This window comes from Musa acuminata, chromosome BXJ1-5 (genome assembly GCF_036884655.1).
Source record: "Musa acuminata AAA Group cultivar baxijiao chromosome BXJ1-5, Cavendish_Baxijiao_AAA, whole genome shotgun sequence".
NCBI classification, from domain to species: domain Eukaryota; kingdom Viridiplantae; phylum Streptophyta; class Magnoliopsida; order Zingiberales; family Musaceae; genus Musa; species Musa acuminata.
The window spans coordinates 9,183,620-9,201,793 of NC_088331.1; the positions used below are offsets into that span (position 1 = coordinate 9,183,620).

Sequence of the window (18,174 nt, forward strand, 5' to 3'; positions counted from 1 at the left end):
AACCAGCCAAATACGTTTTCATTCGATTGACTTTCTCCTACTATATTTTTCCGGTTGAATCAAGTAAGTCATCTTTTTGGTTTGATTCAAGTAGGACTTCTCTGCTTGCTTCTGATAGCAGAAAGGTTGTTCTTGAAACTTTGGTTCTGCTCAGACAATTGGGTTTCCAAGCAGCTGATATCTAATGTTCTGATAACTCAGAGCACATTGTATTTTTAGCCATCAGATATGAAAATGAACAACGATAATCATCAAATTTTTTTAAGCATTTGTAATTTGAAGTGTACAGATGGCAATCTAATTCGTAGATCTATTTTTAACTTCACAGCTAACAAGTGAATGCAGGAGCATAATTCTTCGAAGTCGAAACATGGAGATAAGGAAGTATATGGGGAAGAACTCGTCGTAGTAACAACATTCTCCACACCATTGAGTTTATTGAATGGATGATGAACTCTCCTTGTTTAGGCCGCACGAGTCATATCCAGGATTCAAGGGTGTAGTTGTACTTGAACGAGTTCACCCCGCTGATATGTGCAAGGATGTCAGAGGAGTCGAGGATGTCTTCCTCCTTGACGACCGCCTGCACGAGCAGAGTCGCTGAGATCTGAAGTAACTCTCCATAGGAATGATATCTAGATAGGCAGGCTGAGAGCTTACTTCTTCGTCGTCGTCGAATTCATGGCTGCTGGAGCTCAGTCTTGCCACCTCTCCGAGCTCGTCATTCTTCGCAAACCTTCCCCGGACTCGAGGTCGGCTGTCTGCTAAAGTTTTCCGACATGCATACTGCGAACGCCTTTCGTCAGCTCGAATCGCTGCCCCAACTCGACATGAAATGAGATCGCTTTAATTTACCTTGATCTTCTTGCTGAAGTTTCTTTCGTTGCGCTTCCTCATGTACCGGTGGATCTTCTCCTTCCTCTCCTCCACGGACAAGCGGCCAACTTTGTAGGCGGAGTCATCCAACGGTGCGACGTCGGATGTCGGCAGCGGCGCCGGGGGTTGGTTGCCACTGCATCCTCCCATCAGATGCTGGCTGCCTCCGCCAAGAACCTTCATAGGAGAAACAATATACTGAATCTTCCGAGAGGGCAATGCGGGAAATAGCCATAGTTCTCAGCCAACAAAGCTGGATCTTTTCATTGCACGAGTACCAGATTTAGTTTTATGGTAAAGGAAAGATGAAGAGGGAATGGTTATGAACACAAGAAGTTCTTGGAGTAGATCAAACACAACAAGGCATTGTGTCGCAGGTACCTGCAAGTCGCCGGAGCTGTACATGTGGGGCATCGCGTCCTGGCCGTACGGCCCCAGACCGCTGCTATCCGACACGTTGACCGGGCCCAGCACCGGCATTCCTCCACCGGAGAGTCCCTGTGGCCGCTCGCCGCCGTACAGCATCCCGCCGCAGTACAGCGCCCCGATTCCAACCCCTTCGATGAACCCGCACGGCGGCGCTTCCAGCCTCACCAGCTCTGACGACTGCTGCATTCCCCTCGCCGCCGAGTAGCGCTCCTCCTCGTACGCCGCATGAGGGTGCTGCTGCTGGCTCGCTGAGGGCCCCGCCGCCGGCACCGGGACCACCAACCCGTGGTCGAACGGGTACTCGCTGGAGATGGCATCCGTCGTCACGAGCTGATCGAACGGATCCCCCGAGTACGGAGGTGGCGGGACCGAGAGAATCGCCGGAGGAGGAGGGGGGTTCGAGGACGAGGAGGAGGAGGAAGGGTAGTGGGCGAGGTCGGGCTCGGGATCGGGATCGGGCCGGGGTGGAGAGGCGTCGAGGAGGGCGTAGAAGGAGGGGAAGGGGGAGAACGAGGCGTCGTCACCGGGGTAGCAGCAAAGCGGTGTGCTGGCGGCCGTCGTGGCGGCGGCGGTGGAGGAGGACACGTCGTCATAAGGCGCGAAGAGGATGGGCTGGTGCTGCTGGTAATCGGAGCCTGGGAAGAGGTCACCGGCCGCTCTGCCGTCGTCGTCTTCGCAGAAGTCGAGAAGCTGAGCGGCGATGGGGCTGGAGATACCCTCCTGCTTCCAAACAACACACTATTCTATAACCAGCCATAATAATTTAGAAAAAGATTCTTATCTAAGAAAATATGAAAGATGGAAAACAAATAAAGAAGAAAAAAGGTATTATATTTCTACAAATCAGAAACATAAAACAAAGCTACTCCTAGCATTTATTTTCATATTTAACAGATAGTAACCTTTCTGCATAAATACTGCCAAGAATTGTTTGAAGTATAACATTCATTCCTAGTCCATTTTAACTTGGGTCAACAAAGAAGTCAATGAGCCCGTTGACCTCCGTCTTCCCTCAGAAAGGTGCTTCGCGAGCAATGACGAGCGACGACAACGAGTTCACGACACTACACGGAGATCTCCTGTCGACTTGCTTCATGCATGGCGCATATATATATATATATATATATATATATATATATATATATATATATATATATACAAATATGTATACACACACATGTGTACGTGTACATATGGATATGCGGCCTGCATGGAAGACACGTGAGGAAGTGAAGATTTACGTTCACGATATGTTCAAACAAAGCACCTCGACCAGCCAAAGTGAAAGATTCTCCCACATTAAATTCGTTCCGGAGTTGTCCAAATCAAGCAGAATCGGGACGCTTTACCGTACTGCAAGGAGCTTGTGTTCTTAATGGGCATCATGTGGGGATGAGAAAGCTTAGAACAGCCCTTCAAACAGGTATATGTTCTTGACGACTGGTATCTCTGTTTTATCTCTCCTGATTAATGTAAGCCTCACAATGCGTGTTTTTTGAAACATCCGAATCATTTTAGTCTCCGGTAGAGAGAAAATGAAGTGAAATAGAAACAGCATTACGACATCAACCGAGAGAAAAAAAGAACGCACACCCCATATAAGCCAATAGCTTATAAATGGAGGTCATGCTCGAAAGTTGTCTGAAAACAACGCTGAAAAGCTACGCTACCAACTTTAGGAGATGGATGACATGCATGGAAACAAGAAGAAATCAACGTCATACAAGTTTTGGTGGAGGAGGATTCACGAGACCTGAAGCTATTTGAAGCTCTATAATTCCACGGAGTCCAAGAACAGAAAGCTAAGAGAGAACGATCTTGCAGTTCGATTTCCAAGAGAAATGCTCTCAAAGCAAACAAGGAATTTAGAGGAAAGAAACATGATCATTCTCAATGCATGTCAGCACAGGGAATCGACTACATAAATACGAAAAAGAAGAGATGAAAATGGAAGGAGAGTTTCTCATGGCTTACAATTAAGAGCCCCTCGGGATTCTGTTCGATCATGTTCTGCAACATGCCTCTTTCACCGACTCTCGATCCCCGGAAGAAGAAGCAATGAGAAGAAGAAGAAGAAGAAGAAGACCTAAAGCACCGCAGCAATATTTTTGTTCTCCTCGGAGCGTTCTTACTGATAGCCTAAGATCACCTTATTCTCGCCTAGCAAGACAACTCACACCTCCAACAAACCACACAACTCCATCGCTACATATATAGAGAGGCGAGAGAAAGCAGGAGAGCTGTTGGCTTATTATTATGACTGCCTAAAAATGGCGTGGCGAGAAAAGATCAAAACACGAATCGAGAGAGAAGCAGGAAGCGGGGCAGATAACGGAGCGTTCCTTGTACGGATATACGTCGTGAAAGGCTGGGCTCCGAGCTTGACGGTGGACCGCAGGAGGGCAGACGTCCGTTTGCCACGTCGACGTCTTGGAGACCCTTGGTCAAACGTTTCAGGTCTTCTTGTTTACGAAAACAAGAAACAAGCATATTCTTTTGTTTCCTGAGTTGTTTACGAAAAACCGGCAACAAAACCAGATTGTTTTTATGATGCTTAATTGCCAAACTTGCAATTCCCATTCCGAGCTTATACACTAATTACCGAATGCCCATTTCATTAATCATGGTTAATTCTTTCACAAGATGGAACGACATAGACAAATCTAATGCATGGAAACAGAAGTCTGCTGAGAGCAGGGAGGAACCAATTCCCATCAGTCCCTCAAAAGGGCTTCCACTGTCTGTCTCAAAGCTCGAGAGGTCACACGGCCTGCAACTGCAACTGGGGGAATCTGCAAACCATTCGGACGAGTTGTTCTCTGTTGGCTAGGAGAGGTGACACAGCGGAGGAAATAAGAAAAGGAAACGAGAGGATCGACACAGATATCTCGTGAAGTGGCTGCTGCCGCCCCTTTAGAGCTGCACTGGAATCTCATGCCCGCCCTTGTTAGAACACGCCATCCATGGACATGTGCTTGCGACACCTCCACTTGCATGGTTATACCGACAGAGGTTTAGAACATGATGATCTCTGCTTCTGGGGGCTCGTTTGATTCACCAGTTGGGCAAAGCTCGGCATGCAGCACAAGCCATGGATATGTTCTGACTGCTGACAAGACATGAGATCCCTAAGATTCGTCTGTGCCAAAACAATATTTTTTATTATATATATAATTTTATTCTATTAAATAAAATCAATTGGCCCATTAGCTCAGTTGGTTAGAGCGTCGTGCTAATAACGCGAAGGTCGCAGGTTCGAGACCTGCATGGGCCAAATATATATTTTTGACATTATAAATATTAAAATTTATAATATAATTAAATTGTAAATAATTTATATCATATGATATATTTTATTTATATTTTAGTACATAGGGACCAATATATTATGGTTGTTTGGTGCACAAGTCAGCAATGAATAATGCAAATGGTGTTGGGAATGAATACTGCTGTCCAAATAAATTGGGATCCTGTTTGAGTCATGCATTGTTCAAGCCACTGTAAGAAGCCTGCATGAGAGCAAGCTTCTCACAAGAGCAAAAGCAGCAGTGGGAGATATCTAAGCATTGCAGAACTCAATGTTTCAACACAATTAATTGAGAATTAGATGAGATCCACAGCACATACAACCAAAATTTACCCTCAGCATGTATTCTGTGAAAAATAATCTCCATGAATCTGTGTAGGCTTACATCTGTATTGTAAGGACATTATATATATATATATATATAACATGATGAAGAAGAAACAGAGAGCATCCCCAGCAGTGAGACCAGATTGGATACAGCCATTATTCCATTGCTTTCTCCCCACCATCACTTGTTGGATGGCAAAACCACATGCCCAAAGCAAACAGCCAAATCCATCTCCTCCCTCTCTGCATCCCATCCAGTCCACCACCACCCCCACATAGAAGACAAACCACCACCACTCACCATTTACCCTTGACAAAGGACAAGCGTACATAGGCACCCCTCCCACTTCCCCACCATTACTCTTCCCCGCCTGTCACCCACCAACCTTCAATAATCTGCAGTAGACGAAGACAGCAGAACACAACAAAGAGTTACATGCACGGTTGGGCCATCTCTGACATCTTAAGTCTCTGCAATGAGACCAAGTGGGTTTTACCAGCATTACTCACCTTCTTTCTTTTTCATCACACTCCTGGCAAACAACAGGCAGATGATGAAGAAGCCCACTCCTGCTGCCCCTCCCACCACTATGGCCACTGTCTTCCCTGTTTGCCCTGAACACCAAGAACCAGTCCATCCATCATCACTGCTTTTGGAATAAGGCCATAACATGTTTCCTCCATAGAGAAAGAGCGAAGTCTATACCATTCTTAATAGGCAAAACAATTAATTGAACACCTCAAAAAGAAATCTTTTCAGATCATAAGTATCGGACAAAAATAATGAAAAGGAAACTTCAGATCCATGCAACTATCGTGAGGTGAAAGGAAACAAGAAGTCAGATGCAAGATACGAACAAGAGAAAACAAGGTGAAAATGAAATCTAAAATCCATGCATCACTATCATAAGATTGAAATCAAATGCAATGTGAGTTACGGGGGCAAAAAAAATATTACATCGAGATTATATGAATCAGAGAAAATGAAAGATTAAAGAGCTTCAAATCCATATGTAAATCGTCTGTGAAGATTAGCATAAGAAGAAGAGGAACAAAAATGGAATTTTTAGTACTATTAACAGTACTCACCTCGAACGCTGCCGCCGCCACCGGCGGTGGTGACGCCATTGGCGTAGTAGCTGTAGCTAATGTAGCATTTGTCGAGGTAGACCTGGCCAGAGGCGGCGCCGCCGCACTCTACCTCCGACTTCTGGATGGCCTGGGCCACGCAATCGCTGCAGTCGCCGGTGGAAAGGTCGCCCTCGCACTGCGCCATGGTGTAGACGGATCCATAGCTGGTGGCGTAGAACCCTTGCCCGCCGGCTACGCCGCTCTGGAGCTGGCTGAAGGCCGTGTCCCGCTTAACCTCGAAGTCGCCCCCGCCTCCGCCGGACCCGCATGTCTTGTAGAGCATCTGGGTGCCGGAGACCTGCGGGAAGCCGGACACCTGGTACATAGCGTAGCATCCGGCGAGCTGGACGCGTGCGGCGGCGGCGTCGCCGCAGAGAGACGACCACATGGGGGGGAGACGGCCGACGCAGTCGGAGCAGTCGGAGGGGGAGAGGTCGCTGCGGCACTGGAAGAGGCCGAAGATGGACTGGCCGCCGTAGGCAGAGGCAGTGGTCTTGTAGAACTTGGAGTTGGAGGCCTGGGCGGTCAGGGAGGAGGAGAGGGCGGCCAGGGTCTGGCCGTAGGCAGCGCCTCCACCGGAAAACGTCTGGTTGGCGCAGCCCTTGTAGACCAGGTTGTAGAGGCTGCCGGCGGCGGCTGGTGACAGGCGGGCAAGGCAGAGTACTGTGAGGGTGAGGGCTACTCTTAGCAGTGGAAATGCGAATGAATAGCTTGGAGGAGGAGAAGAGTGGCGGCGGTGGTGGGCTCTGGGGATGCCCATCTACTACTAAGTGGCTTTTTCTCTCTCCTTCTCCCCCCTATCGCTTCTCTACTTCGCAGTCTCTCTCACTACGTGCAAGAGAGTGAACAAAAAAGCCTAATTTGACAGTAGAAACAGCCAATGATGAGTCATTTCAGGGTTCCAAAGGGAGAGAAGAGACGAGGAGACATGGGGGAAGGAGGGTTCCGGAAATTAATCTCAGCCTGTCGAGGTCATGTTCATGAGAGTGCAGCGAGCTGTGAATAAAGTACTGCGGCAAGAGGCATGGATGTGGTGATGAGTTGGTGGTGAACGGGGCCAGCAAGGAGAAGTATTCCGAGAGCAAGAGTCAAGTCAGAGGCGGAGGCTGGAACGCAGGATGGTGAATGCATGGTTTGACTCCATGCCTCACAGTCCACAGTGCTCGCTGAACCAGGGAGGAAGGAATGGGGTTCTTTCCGCGAGCCGAGCTTGATATTTACGCCTGCAGCAACTTTTTCTCGCCGATTCATGGACTCGGGAGCGCGGGGAGCGGAGTTGTCAGAGGCTCTCCCAGTTAAAACAGCGAAGAAGGCCTCTTTTCTTTTTTTTCTCTGTACTGCCTACTCCTCCGCCTTTCCTTTTACTGGTGTCGTCGTCGCCGTTCCCGAAACTGGTTTCTTGCGGTGGGAGGAAAGGACCTCGAGGTGGTAAAACGTGACCTCCATTGGGATTTGGCGCATGGGATTTGGGAAAAGTTGCATCGCTCGACTGTAGAGACACTCGGCCTTCATCATCTTCTTCTTCGTCTTCGTTTCCGAAGGGTTGATTTTTCCCAGTGCACTATCATCGTAGGTTCCGCTTCAAGGAACTCACGAAACGCTCTTGTTAAGTAATACTGCACGAAAAGGAATGAAGCCATAGTTTTGGGGAAGTCTCATCCTCGATATGACTTATGAATATTATTATTATTATTATTTTCAGTGGGGAGATAAGAATGATGTATGACTAATATATTAGGGCTAATTATTCATAGTTAATTTTATTTTTAATATATATTTTTTTAAAAATATATTGATATTTATTATAATTATAAAAATAAAATATCTATATTTATTTATCATAATATAATCAATTTTATTAATGAAAACATAAAAATAAATATATAAAAGGATAATTTTAATATTTTTTTAATGACTTCGATGTTGATAGTGACAAACAACGATGTTGCTGAGGGCCGCAGATGACTGTTATGGATGAGGAAAGCGATAATAAAATATAAAGGTCACTCAACATCTACATCACCGGTGAGAGGTGAGTGTTAACGCTAATACAAATACTGAGTGATCATTTCGTTACTTAACAATTGTATCGATATTGACGCAGATACATAGTAGTCTTCACTTGTCACCTCACTCTTCTTATTCCCAACAACTACCTACGACTTTCAACGACGTTGTCATCCGCCACTATCGATGTAGTCTGTCACCACTAATTAAAATATTAAAATTATATTTTTATTTTTTATTTTTATATTTTCATTGATAAAATCGATGGCATTAATATAAATTAACCTCAATATTTTACTTTCATTACTATAAAAATACTAATATATTTTTTTAAAAATATAAAGATCGAAATATTAAAGATAATCGAGAACATAAAAAATTACATTACCCCATTATTTAATCTCAAAGGGTAACTCATCTTTTTAGAAAGATTTACGTCAGATCCGAGGGAGATTAAAATCAAGAGGAATATTAAACAAGAGGAATATTAGATTTAAATTCAAAATCTTCTGCTTTGATACCATATTAAATTCATAACTGTTATCAAATCCATCTAAAAGCTTAAGTGGAAAGATAAACAGGTTTTCTAATGCTAGTTAAAGAAATTTACATGATGTATATGAAACAGGGTTATGTTTATAAATGATGTTTGTGAAAATGAATGGACACTTCCAAATTGAGTCGAGGATGAACAGGAGACACATTGGTGGAAATGAAACCATTTCTGCCACACAAATGAAGAATCAATTATAATAGAGTTAATACTAGAGAATGAACATCAAGAACTTTTAATGCATACGAAACATTTAAATCGGCTATAAATTTTTGTATATATTTATCCCTCTTTTCTTTTGTTATTTATAAGAAATTTTAATATCATTAAGATACTCATTTGCAAATAAGCATAAATAAATACCCTCATCATCTTCTTATTTATTATCTTCTTCTTCTAACCGCAAGCGATGATCCACATTGGATGGTATTGGAGGAATGTAAATGTTCTCATCATCTTCTTCCGATCATCTTTCTCCTTCTTATTTTTTCTTCTTCTAATCACGAACAACGAACGTTGACGGGGCATTGGGTGAGTGATATCGGACGACATTGAATGGCGAGCAACAAGGGAGCATTAAGGAGTTGTGAAGAAAAAGAGAGGGTAATCAAAAGGCTCTAAATAGTAAAATTATATTTTATTATTTTTTAAGAGTTATCAAAAGTAAACATTTATATTTAAGATGATGAGCACTCTCAGCAGTGATCTAAAATGTATACAATAGCATATTGCATTAGAAGGCATCAAATTTTAGTCTTTGCACAGAGAGTTTCTTTTTCCCCAATCAATCATCTTGATCTGCCATATATCTACAATACATTTTTCTGGCATTATCTGTCTTCCATCTTCTGTTCCTCTTCTACTTCTTATTCTTCATAAATCAGCGTCTGAGATGACCAAACATCTCAAGATCAAACTATTAGACAACCAATGAAGAAACTGTGGCTGAATGCTAAGGAAAGAATCAGTAATGGCAAAAGCATCACACTGAAGTATACAAACATCATAGCATGACACACGACGAAAACATGAAAGAACAAAGAAACGCGAGTGTTCAAACATCATCATGTTGCGCAGAAGTTATCCCTCGAGTCACAAAGGTTGTGGTAGTGGTCAAAGGAACATTTAAAGTTCATTCAAAGGAACAAACAAGATTACTTTGAACGTGGCCGTGCATTGACCGATAAGAGCTTCGATGCCTACAATGTTGACAACCCTAATCTCCTGCTAAGTCACAAGTCAAGAAAGAAGAAAGCCTAATGGTACAGTAAAACGAAACATGGATAGAATGGAAGAACATCTAAGAGGATGAGTCGAATTTGTAGTGCTTATCGACAGCGACGGAGACATCCCAGGTGCAACTGAGTCCCTTGGGGAAGACGGCAAGGTCTCCTGCGCCAAACTCCATGCACTCTGGGCAACCCTTCGTGTAGACCTTCACCTTCCCTTTGAGGAGGTAGCACGTCTCTTGGGCATCATACTTGAGAGGGAACTTTCCTGGAGGACACCCCCACCTGAACAACAACAAATCAAAGCAAGCAGAAGAATAAACAGAGGAAACACTGCAAGAGACAGAGAGAAGAACGGATCACATGGTTTACTTGGGCCATGACTTGATGCCAAGCTGTTGTAATCGCGACTCAGGAAGGTTTCTCTCGACGGTGATGGCGAGGCTCCGTGAATCGGTCTCCGTTGCCCCATGCTTTGAGCTTTTGGCCATCGAAGTCGCGGACTGCACAGGAGGAAGAAGCGGCAAAGTTGATGGCAGTTCCTGGACTTGCTCTTATCTACTGTGATGAGAGATGGGGAAGGGAAAGCAGAGCTTTTGTGTCGAGAAAAGGCTCCGGTCACAGAGGGGAGCGATTTAGTTACCCGAGAGATACGAGTGGAAGTTTACATGTACGTTGTGTTTGAGATGTAGATCGAGCGGTTGCGGTTCTCGAATTGAATGGTTAATAACTCAGTGAGTCGACTCGTGATCATGGGCTAAGTTTAGTCTTTTCCGTCGAGGCTACTAGCGAGCCATGGAGGATGTTCAAATGTGAGAATCATTATTACTCGTATTTAAAGTAGACATCTTGAAAATTGCCATCCATAAGGAATTAATTTGCGCGTCCGATCTCAATTCCTCGTCAAAGAATTGGGTTAACTCTCAGAGTCAACTCGCCCGAGTCAAGAAAACCGGAGCGAGACAAGGAGGAGATGTCATATCACGAGGAGAGTCATCAAACCGTTGACTACGGATCCGAGTGACGTGGCAGGACGTCGCGTTCCAGATTGGGCTCGACCCATTACGATCGTTATGATGGGCCGGATCATCTGAACTCCAGACAAGCATATAATCCAGTGGTTTCGGCAGAGCTCGCAGACTAGCCACTGGCTGAAATTTGGCATTTTCTCTGACCACAAGAATAAAACCATGTAGGGGTGGTGTTAGTCACACCACTGACCATGATGACCAAGGCTGAAAAATCCATTTGGTATCTCTGAGGGTTTGTAGAAAACAGCTCCTGTTCACTTTGCCTTGGAAGAAAGACAACTCCAAATGTGTTGGAACTTGTAGAACTTCAAGTTCACCAGCGCATATTATTCCTTTGGCAAATCCCCCACCTTAAAAACCAGGCTTTAAGATGTATATGCCATTTTTCAGTCGATACGAAGATATCAGAACTAGGCATATCAATATCAGCTGATAGATTTCAAGAAAGATCCTGCAATGCATCAAGCTGAGATTGGCACATGACAATGAAGGCCAAAGCATCTGATGCCAGCAATAATTTTGCTAATTCTATTAGGATCTCATCTGATCTTTAACAAAATGGAGACCCACAAGCTTACAAACAAATTTGGATCCAGAAACTAGAAACTAATACAAGAAGAAAGCAACTAAGTTTCGGCACTAAAGAAAAAGAAGAACACAATAAGACAAGCATCAGAAATTCAACAGAGGAATGATTGATCCTTGAATGAGTTTGTACACAATTAATAATCAATACCTGTTCCTGGATCACCACAGAATGAAAAAGGTGGTGGCGACTGCAGAAAGGAAGACATATAGATCAATTCTGAAAGAGAACATGTCTCCATGTTTGGACTTGGTATGTAAACACAGGATACCATAACTACACCACAAACAAAGTATGCAATGCAAAATGGTCAAACAGGCATGCAAGAAGGAAAATTCTTGACCAAATTGTGAGAAAACCCGAGTTATTATTTGAGCTAATTCTTGCCAACTCCTCAAAGAACATGAATTATTGGTTAAGATAACCATTGGGAAACCCAACATGAGACTATACCTAAAAAGAGACCTCACTAGCTTGGAATCCCATAAAAGCACAAGAAATGCATTACTGTATATTACTTAAAAGCACAAGATAACCATTCGACACTTGACCTAAGTATGATAACATGAAGCTCGTATATTACTTATTTATGAGAGATTATATGGGTATGATAGAGGTAGACACCATATGAGCTATACACTTAGCCATCTAGTGATGGGAAACTACGCATTTGAGGAGATGGGTTCAGTGTCATTCTCGATTCAGGAATTAAGAGCTAAGCTTAATTCACCAAATATGATGAACGAGTTCTTCCAAAATCCAAGAAGTGGTTGTTCCCCACGCGCCATTAATGTCTCTGTATCAGTTTGGCTTTGGTGATAAGAACAGGGAGGGAATGGGATCCTCTCCTGACAAAGAAAAGTTGGATGCTTTCCTTTTGTTCTACCTCTACTTTTCTCTATTCTTCCACCTGCAGGGGCGGCTAAGGGCAGTAATAATTGAGCATCATGCACGAATCGTCTATATCTAAGATCAAAAGTCAAAATATCAAATTTGATATCCTCTTTCTAGCTAATTTTTTTACCCAAATATATATAAAAAAATCAAATGTAAGGTTTGTATAGAGTGATATAAGAACATATTGAATGAAACATCACACGATCGTTTAAAGTGTATAAAGTCTATATTTTTAATTTATATTGTCTGTCAAATATTTACTGAAATATTAGCTTGTGAGATCCCGAGTTTTATATATATATATATATATATATATATATATATATATATATATAGATCCTTAACGTGTCATAAGACGTTTTAAAAAAATTGATCCTTTATAGATTAACATGCAAAAGAATTATACGATTTGAACAAAACTAACTATTATTTATGGACATGTGAGTTTAAAATAGATAAAAGTATAGTAATATAAATCCTTCTTCAAATTATAAAAAGGAAGAAAAAAAAAAAAAGAAATCTTCTCTCAAGAAGTGGGCATGAATGTTTCTTGGCTTCATGAAGCGTATATTAAGCTCTGTAACATGGATAGGGCCCTCAAAAGCAGCTTTGTGAGGTTATGGACTTTAATTATGTCATCCCCTTGAATAAGACTTCACTTTATCAGTACATCTTTACAGACAAACAAGTACTAAGTAGACCATTCACTACCTAATTGATGAGGTGGATGACTTGATCAACATTATCCAATCTTGTTGAGTTGAAACATCTTTTTCCTAAGGTTGATATATATCCAAAGCCTGATTGAATCTCCAGCATCAGCATGTGGTGTCACTGTCATACCATTTGCTACCCACATCTGTGAGGGAATTATCTGCTTTACTTAGGAACATTCTGAACATTACTTACTTAGATTGCCAAATCACAAGTTTCAGTAAAAGTACACAGATTTCTGTGGGGAAACAAAGAGAGGGTCCAGAAAAAACATTCACAGGACAAACTGTTGTTCGCTTTTGGAACAAAGACAGATGGCTGGAAGATGTAGGGATTGACAACCAGCGGATGGTGCAACAACACAATCAAAGAACTGTTGGATGCCTGACATCCCACATTGGATTCCATAGTCGAAGATAAATGTGGTAGAGTTCAGCGAAGACCATCTTGTCTTGTACACCAATGGAGAAGTAACGCAGAGATGGAGTTTGATGCCTTCCACCATCTTTTACGGATGAAGAAGGCTAAATATCTAAAGGTCAGTACTTTTGTGTCCTTGAACGCCACTAGAGAGTCTTGCCAAGGATACTCCATAGGCATAATAGTTGACAATATCATATGGCTGTGCCTTCTTTTTCTTCCAAATAGAAGTGGATGTATGAATCATCTGTGCGAGACAGGCCGAAGCAACATCGTCTTCTTCTCTGTCCACTAGTGAACTCACTCTTTCTCAGCAAGACCGGTGATGGCGCAGCTTGTTTACGGACTGCAGAGGGGGAGGAGGGCAGAGGAGGAAGTGAAGAAAGAAGATGACAGATGCAAGCCGAGAAGGAAGAGAAGGTGAAGAGGTCTGTGACCGTAGGCAAGTCTAATGCTTGGCTTTGGGGGGAGCAGTTCATCCATCTCCCCTCTGTTTCCTTTTTTTCTTTTCCTGTGTTTTCCTCGGCATCATGTCGCTCTCTTATTGGATTATTCTTCCTCAAATTTACGGCTTGATTTGGTGGTGTGTGTGTGCTGATCTTTCCTTCTTCTTCAATTAATGCTTGATTTGGTTGAGATGTAATTGCGTGATGGATCGAAGATGAATCATGAAATAATGACAGTTCCATTAGATACTGTGATCGACCCTTTTTCTCCATGTTTGTGTTCCTTTTTTAGCTGGAAATCTATGCAGCAGCCATTGCCAACATCTTGACTGTCACAATCTTACCCTGAAATTAAAATTCCTAATGTTGAATCCGAGTGAAGGTCTTACAACATTGAATCCAGAAACAATACATACAATAAGGAAAGGTGAACCTGATATATGCATATAAAAAAAGATGGATCTAAAATATCAAAGGTTAATGGGATGGTTTTTCTTGGTTGATCATAATGAGAAGAGAAAAAGGGTTAATTTGTTCTCCATATTTCACAACAACAATAAAGCCAAAAAAAAAAAGGAAGATGAGAGCTCGTGATGATTTGATAAAATATTTATCAGCCAAGCTAGTCGATATTTTCTTATGATCTTTTTGTATCAAAACTTCAAATGTCATTACATAAGATATTTTTGGACAATCAACAAAGTCATTAGGAATTCTTATGTTTGACTCTAAAGTCTCATTGGCTTGATCATGTATTTGCTAAAGTCCCATTGCTTGATTCTTATGTGTTTTTCATGGACTCTAAAATCCATTCTCTTGAGAAGATAATTTTTACATATCTAAAATATTATAATGATATATGAAATCAATTTATTATAGATTGAGTGTTCAAAGTCTCATCCATGAAATCTTTAGACTTAAAATATTAAGAAATATAAGGGTTTGAAATCTCATCCAAGTATCCGAAATATTAGTCTTAGAAGTAGTATATCCATTTTATTTATCCATCCATTTATTCTTTATATTATTAGCCCTTGTTTTTCTAAAAAAAAGGGGGAATATCTCTCTCTCAAAGAGAGAAGTCATTCTTTACATAGTATTTTGTAAGTTAATATTAATAATTCTCCAACAAGAAGTTAAATTCTCCTTAACCTTGACTTAGACATTAGACATGGACTAAGACTTTTTTTTTTCTCAATAATTCAGCAAGCTAAAAGATTGCCCAACTCCCACACCACCACCGGCGACATTTAGAACTATTACATCTTTTATTTAAATGATTAAAGAATCGATCCTTAACTCGGACACAATAATCATACAGCCATTAGAGGCCCCAAACATTATCTGATATGAATTTTATGAATGGATGTTAATGATATGTTAAAAAGGATCTTAATATTTGGGGATGCATCTAAATTTTGCATAGGTAAATAATATTTAGATGTAGACGAGATATAGTCTTGTTATGGGATTGTACCGTCGATTATGGGTTGGCTGGGCTTGGTTAGAACCTGAAGGTGTAAGGATGTTCATGGATCTTGCGCGGCAATTCTACGAGGTAGTTGATCAGGTCCTGAGGTGGGTGAGGCAACACCAAAGTGGTTTTTTGGGTGATGTTTAAGTATTCAAGACAGGCTCGGGCAGAAGAAGATTACAACTCATTGATGAGTTCTTGCACAAAAAAAATCAGTGTCAGGGGGTTCTTCCCAACCCAACCATTCCAACGATCAAGTTAGCTTTGAGAGATTTGTGATGTAAAAGAGTTGGTCTCAGAGAAATCCAACCCTTGGACTAGTGCTAGGGTCAGCTTTTATACCTGTCTAGTCGTATGAACCACTTGTAATGACCATAATATCTTTTCTTTAGTGTTCCATCTATGGAGGCAGCAGACATGTAATGATAGTAATGTCTCTCTTTTTGACTTTTGATCAAAGGGGATGACTGACTTATAATAATCATAACGCCCTCCCTATGGTGCTTTGTTTGTTGATGTCGACCGATGAGGGGTAGACCTGATTAATTGCTTGTAGGTTGTGGGAGGCCGATCAAGTTGACCCAAATAACCTTTTTTGGGTCGTTATAATTGTCTCTATATTCATACGAGCACGATCGAATCTTTATTTTTTTATGTTAGTACCCCTATGATACACAGTTGATATGAGAAGTGATTGATTGTCAGAATAATTTCTATAATCTTATTTAAAGATTCTTTTCACTTGTTATACAATATTACAAACCAATTCAAATTTTTATGTCCTCCTATTTCTAGTTCATTTTGTTTTAAAGAAAACCTTGCCCATGGATAACTACGTACAACCACTTAGTTGTCCATCAACGTCTATCTCGATAGGCTTTCGATTGGGCCAAACATAAAGGAGAATTCACTTTGCACTCCTACATATTCTTCCTCACCGGCGGTGAAAGGACAGCTGGGTTATTTCGCGCGGCACGCTCATCTCGCGGCTCACAGGGCCCCACGTGGAGCTCCCGAGTCCACACACCATGGGTCCGCTTCGCCACATTTATACCCTACACGCTTCCGTCTCTTCCCACTCCCTCTGTTGCGCTGGCTCTTTTACTCTACCGTTAATACAGTTACTTTAGTTGCACCCACCACCCCCGCCCCCAAATCTACCTTCGATCCTTTCTCTCTGTGTCGGAACGGACAGCGAGGTAAGCTCCATCAAGCTTGGATTCGGTCCGATAAGCGTATACATGTCTTGCATTGTGATGGGGTCGTAGGAAGACTGGTATTTATATCTTGCTCACTTGTCTATGTGGTTTGATCATGACGGTGGTTAGGTGACGGTAAGGCAGGATATGTGGCCGTCCGGCTTGCGGGTGATGGTGGTGGACAACGCCTCACGCTACCTCGGCCTCATGGAGCGGCTGCTGTTGCAGTGCAACTATCAGGGTTCGAATACACCCGCAATGGACATATGCCATTGATCCATTAATCTTCTTCTTTCTTTGATTGTTTCATTACGTTCGAGTCATGTGTTAGTGAACTTTGTTTCCTGATCGCTTATTAGCACCTTTTTATTTGGATCTTCTACAAAAAGTTATGACATGTGCACAAGTTCAAGAAGCTATATCACTCGTCATGGATAATCGACAAAGCATTGATCTAATCATCAGTGATGCATTTTTGCAAAGCGATGATGGCTTGTTGATTCTGAAATCCCTCGCCTTGGCACTCGATTTTGCTGTGATAAGTAGATTAACTACTCCAAAAACATATATTTTAGCGAATAATTCTACTTGGATTCTTGATGTATTTGCATGGCGTAGTGATGTCTTGGAGTGAAGAATTCGGCATGATGATGAACTATATAGCCCACGGAGCTTGCGATTTCCTGATCAAGCCACTGAAGATTAAGGAACTGAGAAATATATGGCAGGATGTGTTCGGAAACAAATGGGATAGCGGTATGATACGATCGGGTAGTCTCGTGAAGAAACAAAAGGATTGCATACTACCCATTCGAGAGGCGGATGGAGTCGTCACCGACGTCTGTGACCTCAAGAAGGCCAGACTACAGTGGACGACGCAACTCCATCAATCAATTCGTGGCAGCAGTGAACGCTCTTGGGCTCGACAGTTCGTGCCAAATCTACGGATTTTAGTTCGAGTTGCTTTGTTTGTTTCCACGATTTGAAGGAAGCTAATTTATTTTTGTTTTAGAGGCGTTGCCAAAGAAAATTTTGGAGATCATATGAACGTCCAACATCTAACAAGGGAGCAAGTTGCCAGTCATCTGCAGGTAATTTACTCGAAGATAATTAGCACCCACTGTTCGAGAATCCATGAAGCGTTCTTGTACGTTTGGATGCAGAAGTACCGACTGCAGCTGAAGAGGTCGAGTTCGTGGATGGCCGTGGAGAGCATTGAATCTTCCACGTTTGATGCCAATGAGGAAACGCAGAACAACGAGTTCGTGGTGCCGAATCTGTCAGCAGCTTTGGGCCAATTGGATGCGGTGGTGATGGGGAACTATGGCAACAAAGCTGGTGAATCCTCGAGCAGCTCGCGCGGCACGACCGATGACCTCAACACCTGCTTCGGCGATGGCTTCCGTGAACCGAACAGGCCCCCGGCGTGAGAAGCCTTCGGCCCCTGTTATTGGACACTGGATTCTTAGAAGTCACTGCTAAAAGGCTTTGTTTGCGTTGAGAAGGGGATGGAGTAATCTTTGAATGGTATGCTTAGCTTCCGCATGC

General features: G+C 42.5%; 4 protein-coding genes, 1 long non-coding RNA gene and 1 other non-coding gene across 6 annotated transcripts; 3 read left to right on the forward strand and 3 right to left on the reverse strand.

Annotated features, from left to right (window-relative positions):
* Nucleotides 1–261: 261 nt before the first annotated feature.
* LOC135674964 (uncharacterized) lies at nucleotides 262–3,545 on the reverse strand. Its single transcript, XM_065185227.1, has 5 exons — nucleotides 3,280–3,545; nucleotides 1,258–2,025; nucleotides 856–1,053; nucleotides 661–786; nucleotides 262–583 (listed from the first exon to the last, which is right to left on the reverse strand). The coding sequence occupies exons 1-5, from the start codon at nucleotides 3,322–3,324 to the stop codon at nucleotides 479–481; spliced, it is 1,242 nt and encodes a 413-aa protein (XP_065041299.1). The 5' UTR covers nucleotides 3,325–3,545; the 3' UTR covers nucleotides 262–478.
* Nucleotides 3,546–4,505: 960 nt separating this feature from the next.
* Nucleotides 4,506–4,579, forward strand: TRNAI-AAU (transfer RNA isoleucine (anticodon AAU)). Its single transcript has one exon. It is a non-coding gene; the product is annotated as a tRNA-Ile (tRNA).
* Nucleotides 4,580–4,931: 352 nt separating this feature from the next.
* LOC135673670 (plasmodesmata-located protein 3-like) lies at nucleotides 4,932–7,663 on the reverse strand. Its single transcript, XM_065182816.1, has 3 exons — nucleotides 6,029–7,663; nucleotides 5,450–5,554; nucleotides 4,932–5,335 (listed from the first exon to the last, which is right to left on the reverse strand). The coding sequence occupies exons 1-3, from the start codon at nucleotides 6,828–6,830 to the stop codon at nucleotides 5,328–5,330; spliced, it is 915 nt and encodes a 304-aa protein (XP_065038888.1). The 5' UTR covers nucleotides 6,831–7,663; the 3' UTR covers nucleotides 4,932–5,327.
* A 2,108-nt stretch (nucleotides 7,664–9,771) lies between these two features.
* On the reverse strand, nucleotides 9,772–10,589 carry LOC135674965 (uncharacterized). The gene is made up of 2 exons (XM_065185228.1): nucleotides 10,232–10,589; nucleotides 9,772–10,144 (listed from the first exon to the last, which is right to left on the reverse strand). The coding sequence occupies exons 1-2, from the start codon at nucleotides 10,348–10,350 to the stop codon at nucleotides 9,931–9,933; spliced, it is 333 nt and encodes a 110-aa protein (XP_065041300.1). The 5' UTR covers nucleotides 10,351–10,589; the 3' UTR covers nucleotides 9,772–9,930.
* A 2,620-nt stretch (nucleotides 10,590–13,209) lies between these two features.
* Nucleotides 13,210–14,225, forward strand: LOC135674966 (uncharacterized). Its single transcript, XR_010513781.1, has 2 exons — nucleotides 13,210–13,625; nucleotides 13,736–14,225. It is a non-coding gene; the product is annotated as an uncharacterized LOC135674966 (long non-coding RNA).
* A 2,292-nt stretch (nucleotides 14,226–16,517) lies between these two features.
* Nucleotides 16,518–18,171, forward strand: LOC135674967 (two-component response regulator EHD1-like). Its single transcript, XM_065185230.1, has 5 exons — nucleotides 16,518–16,626; nucleotides 16,756–16,867; nucleotides 17,245–17,554; nucleotides 17,639–17,717; nucleotides 17,790–18,171. The coding sequence occupies exons 2-5, from the start codon at nucleotides 16,774–16,776 to the stop codon at nucleotides 18,054–18,056; spliced, it is 750 nt and encodes a 249-aa protein (XP_065041302.1). The 5' UTR covers nucleotides 16,518–16,626; nucleotides 16,756–16,773; the 3' UTR covers nucleotides 18,057–18,171.
* Nucleotides 18,172–18,174: the final 3 nt, after the last annotated feature.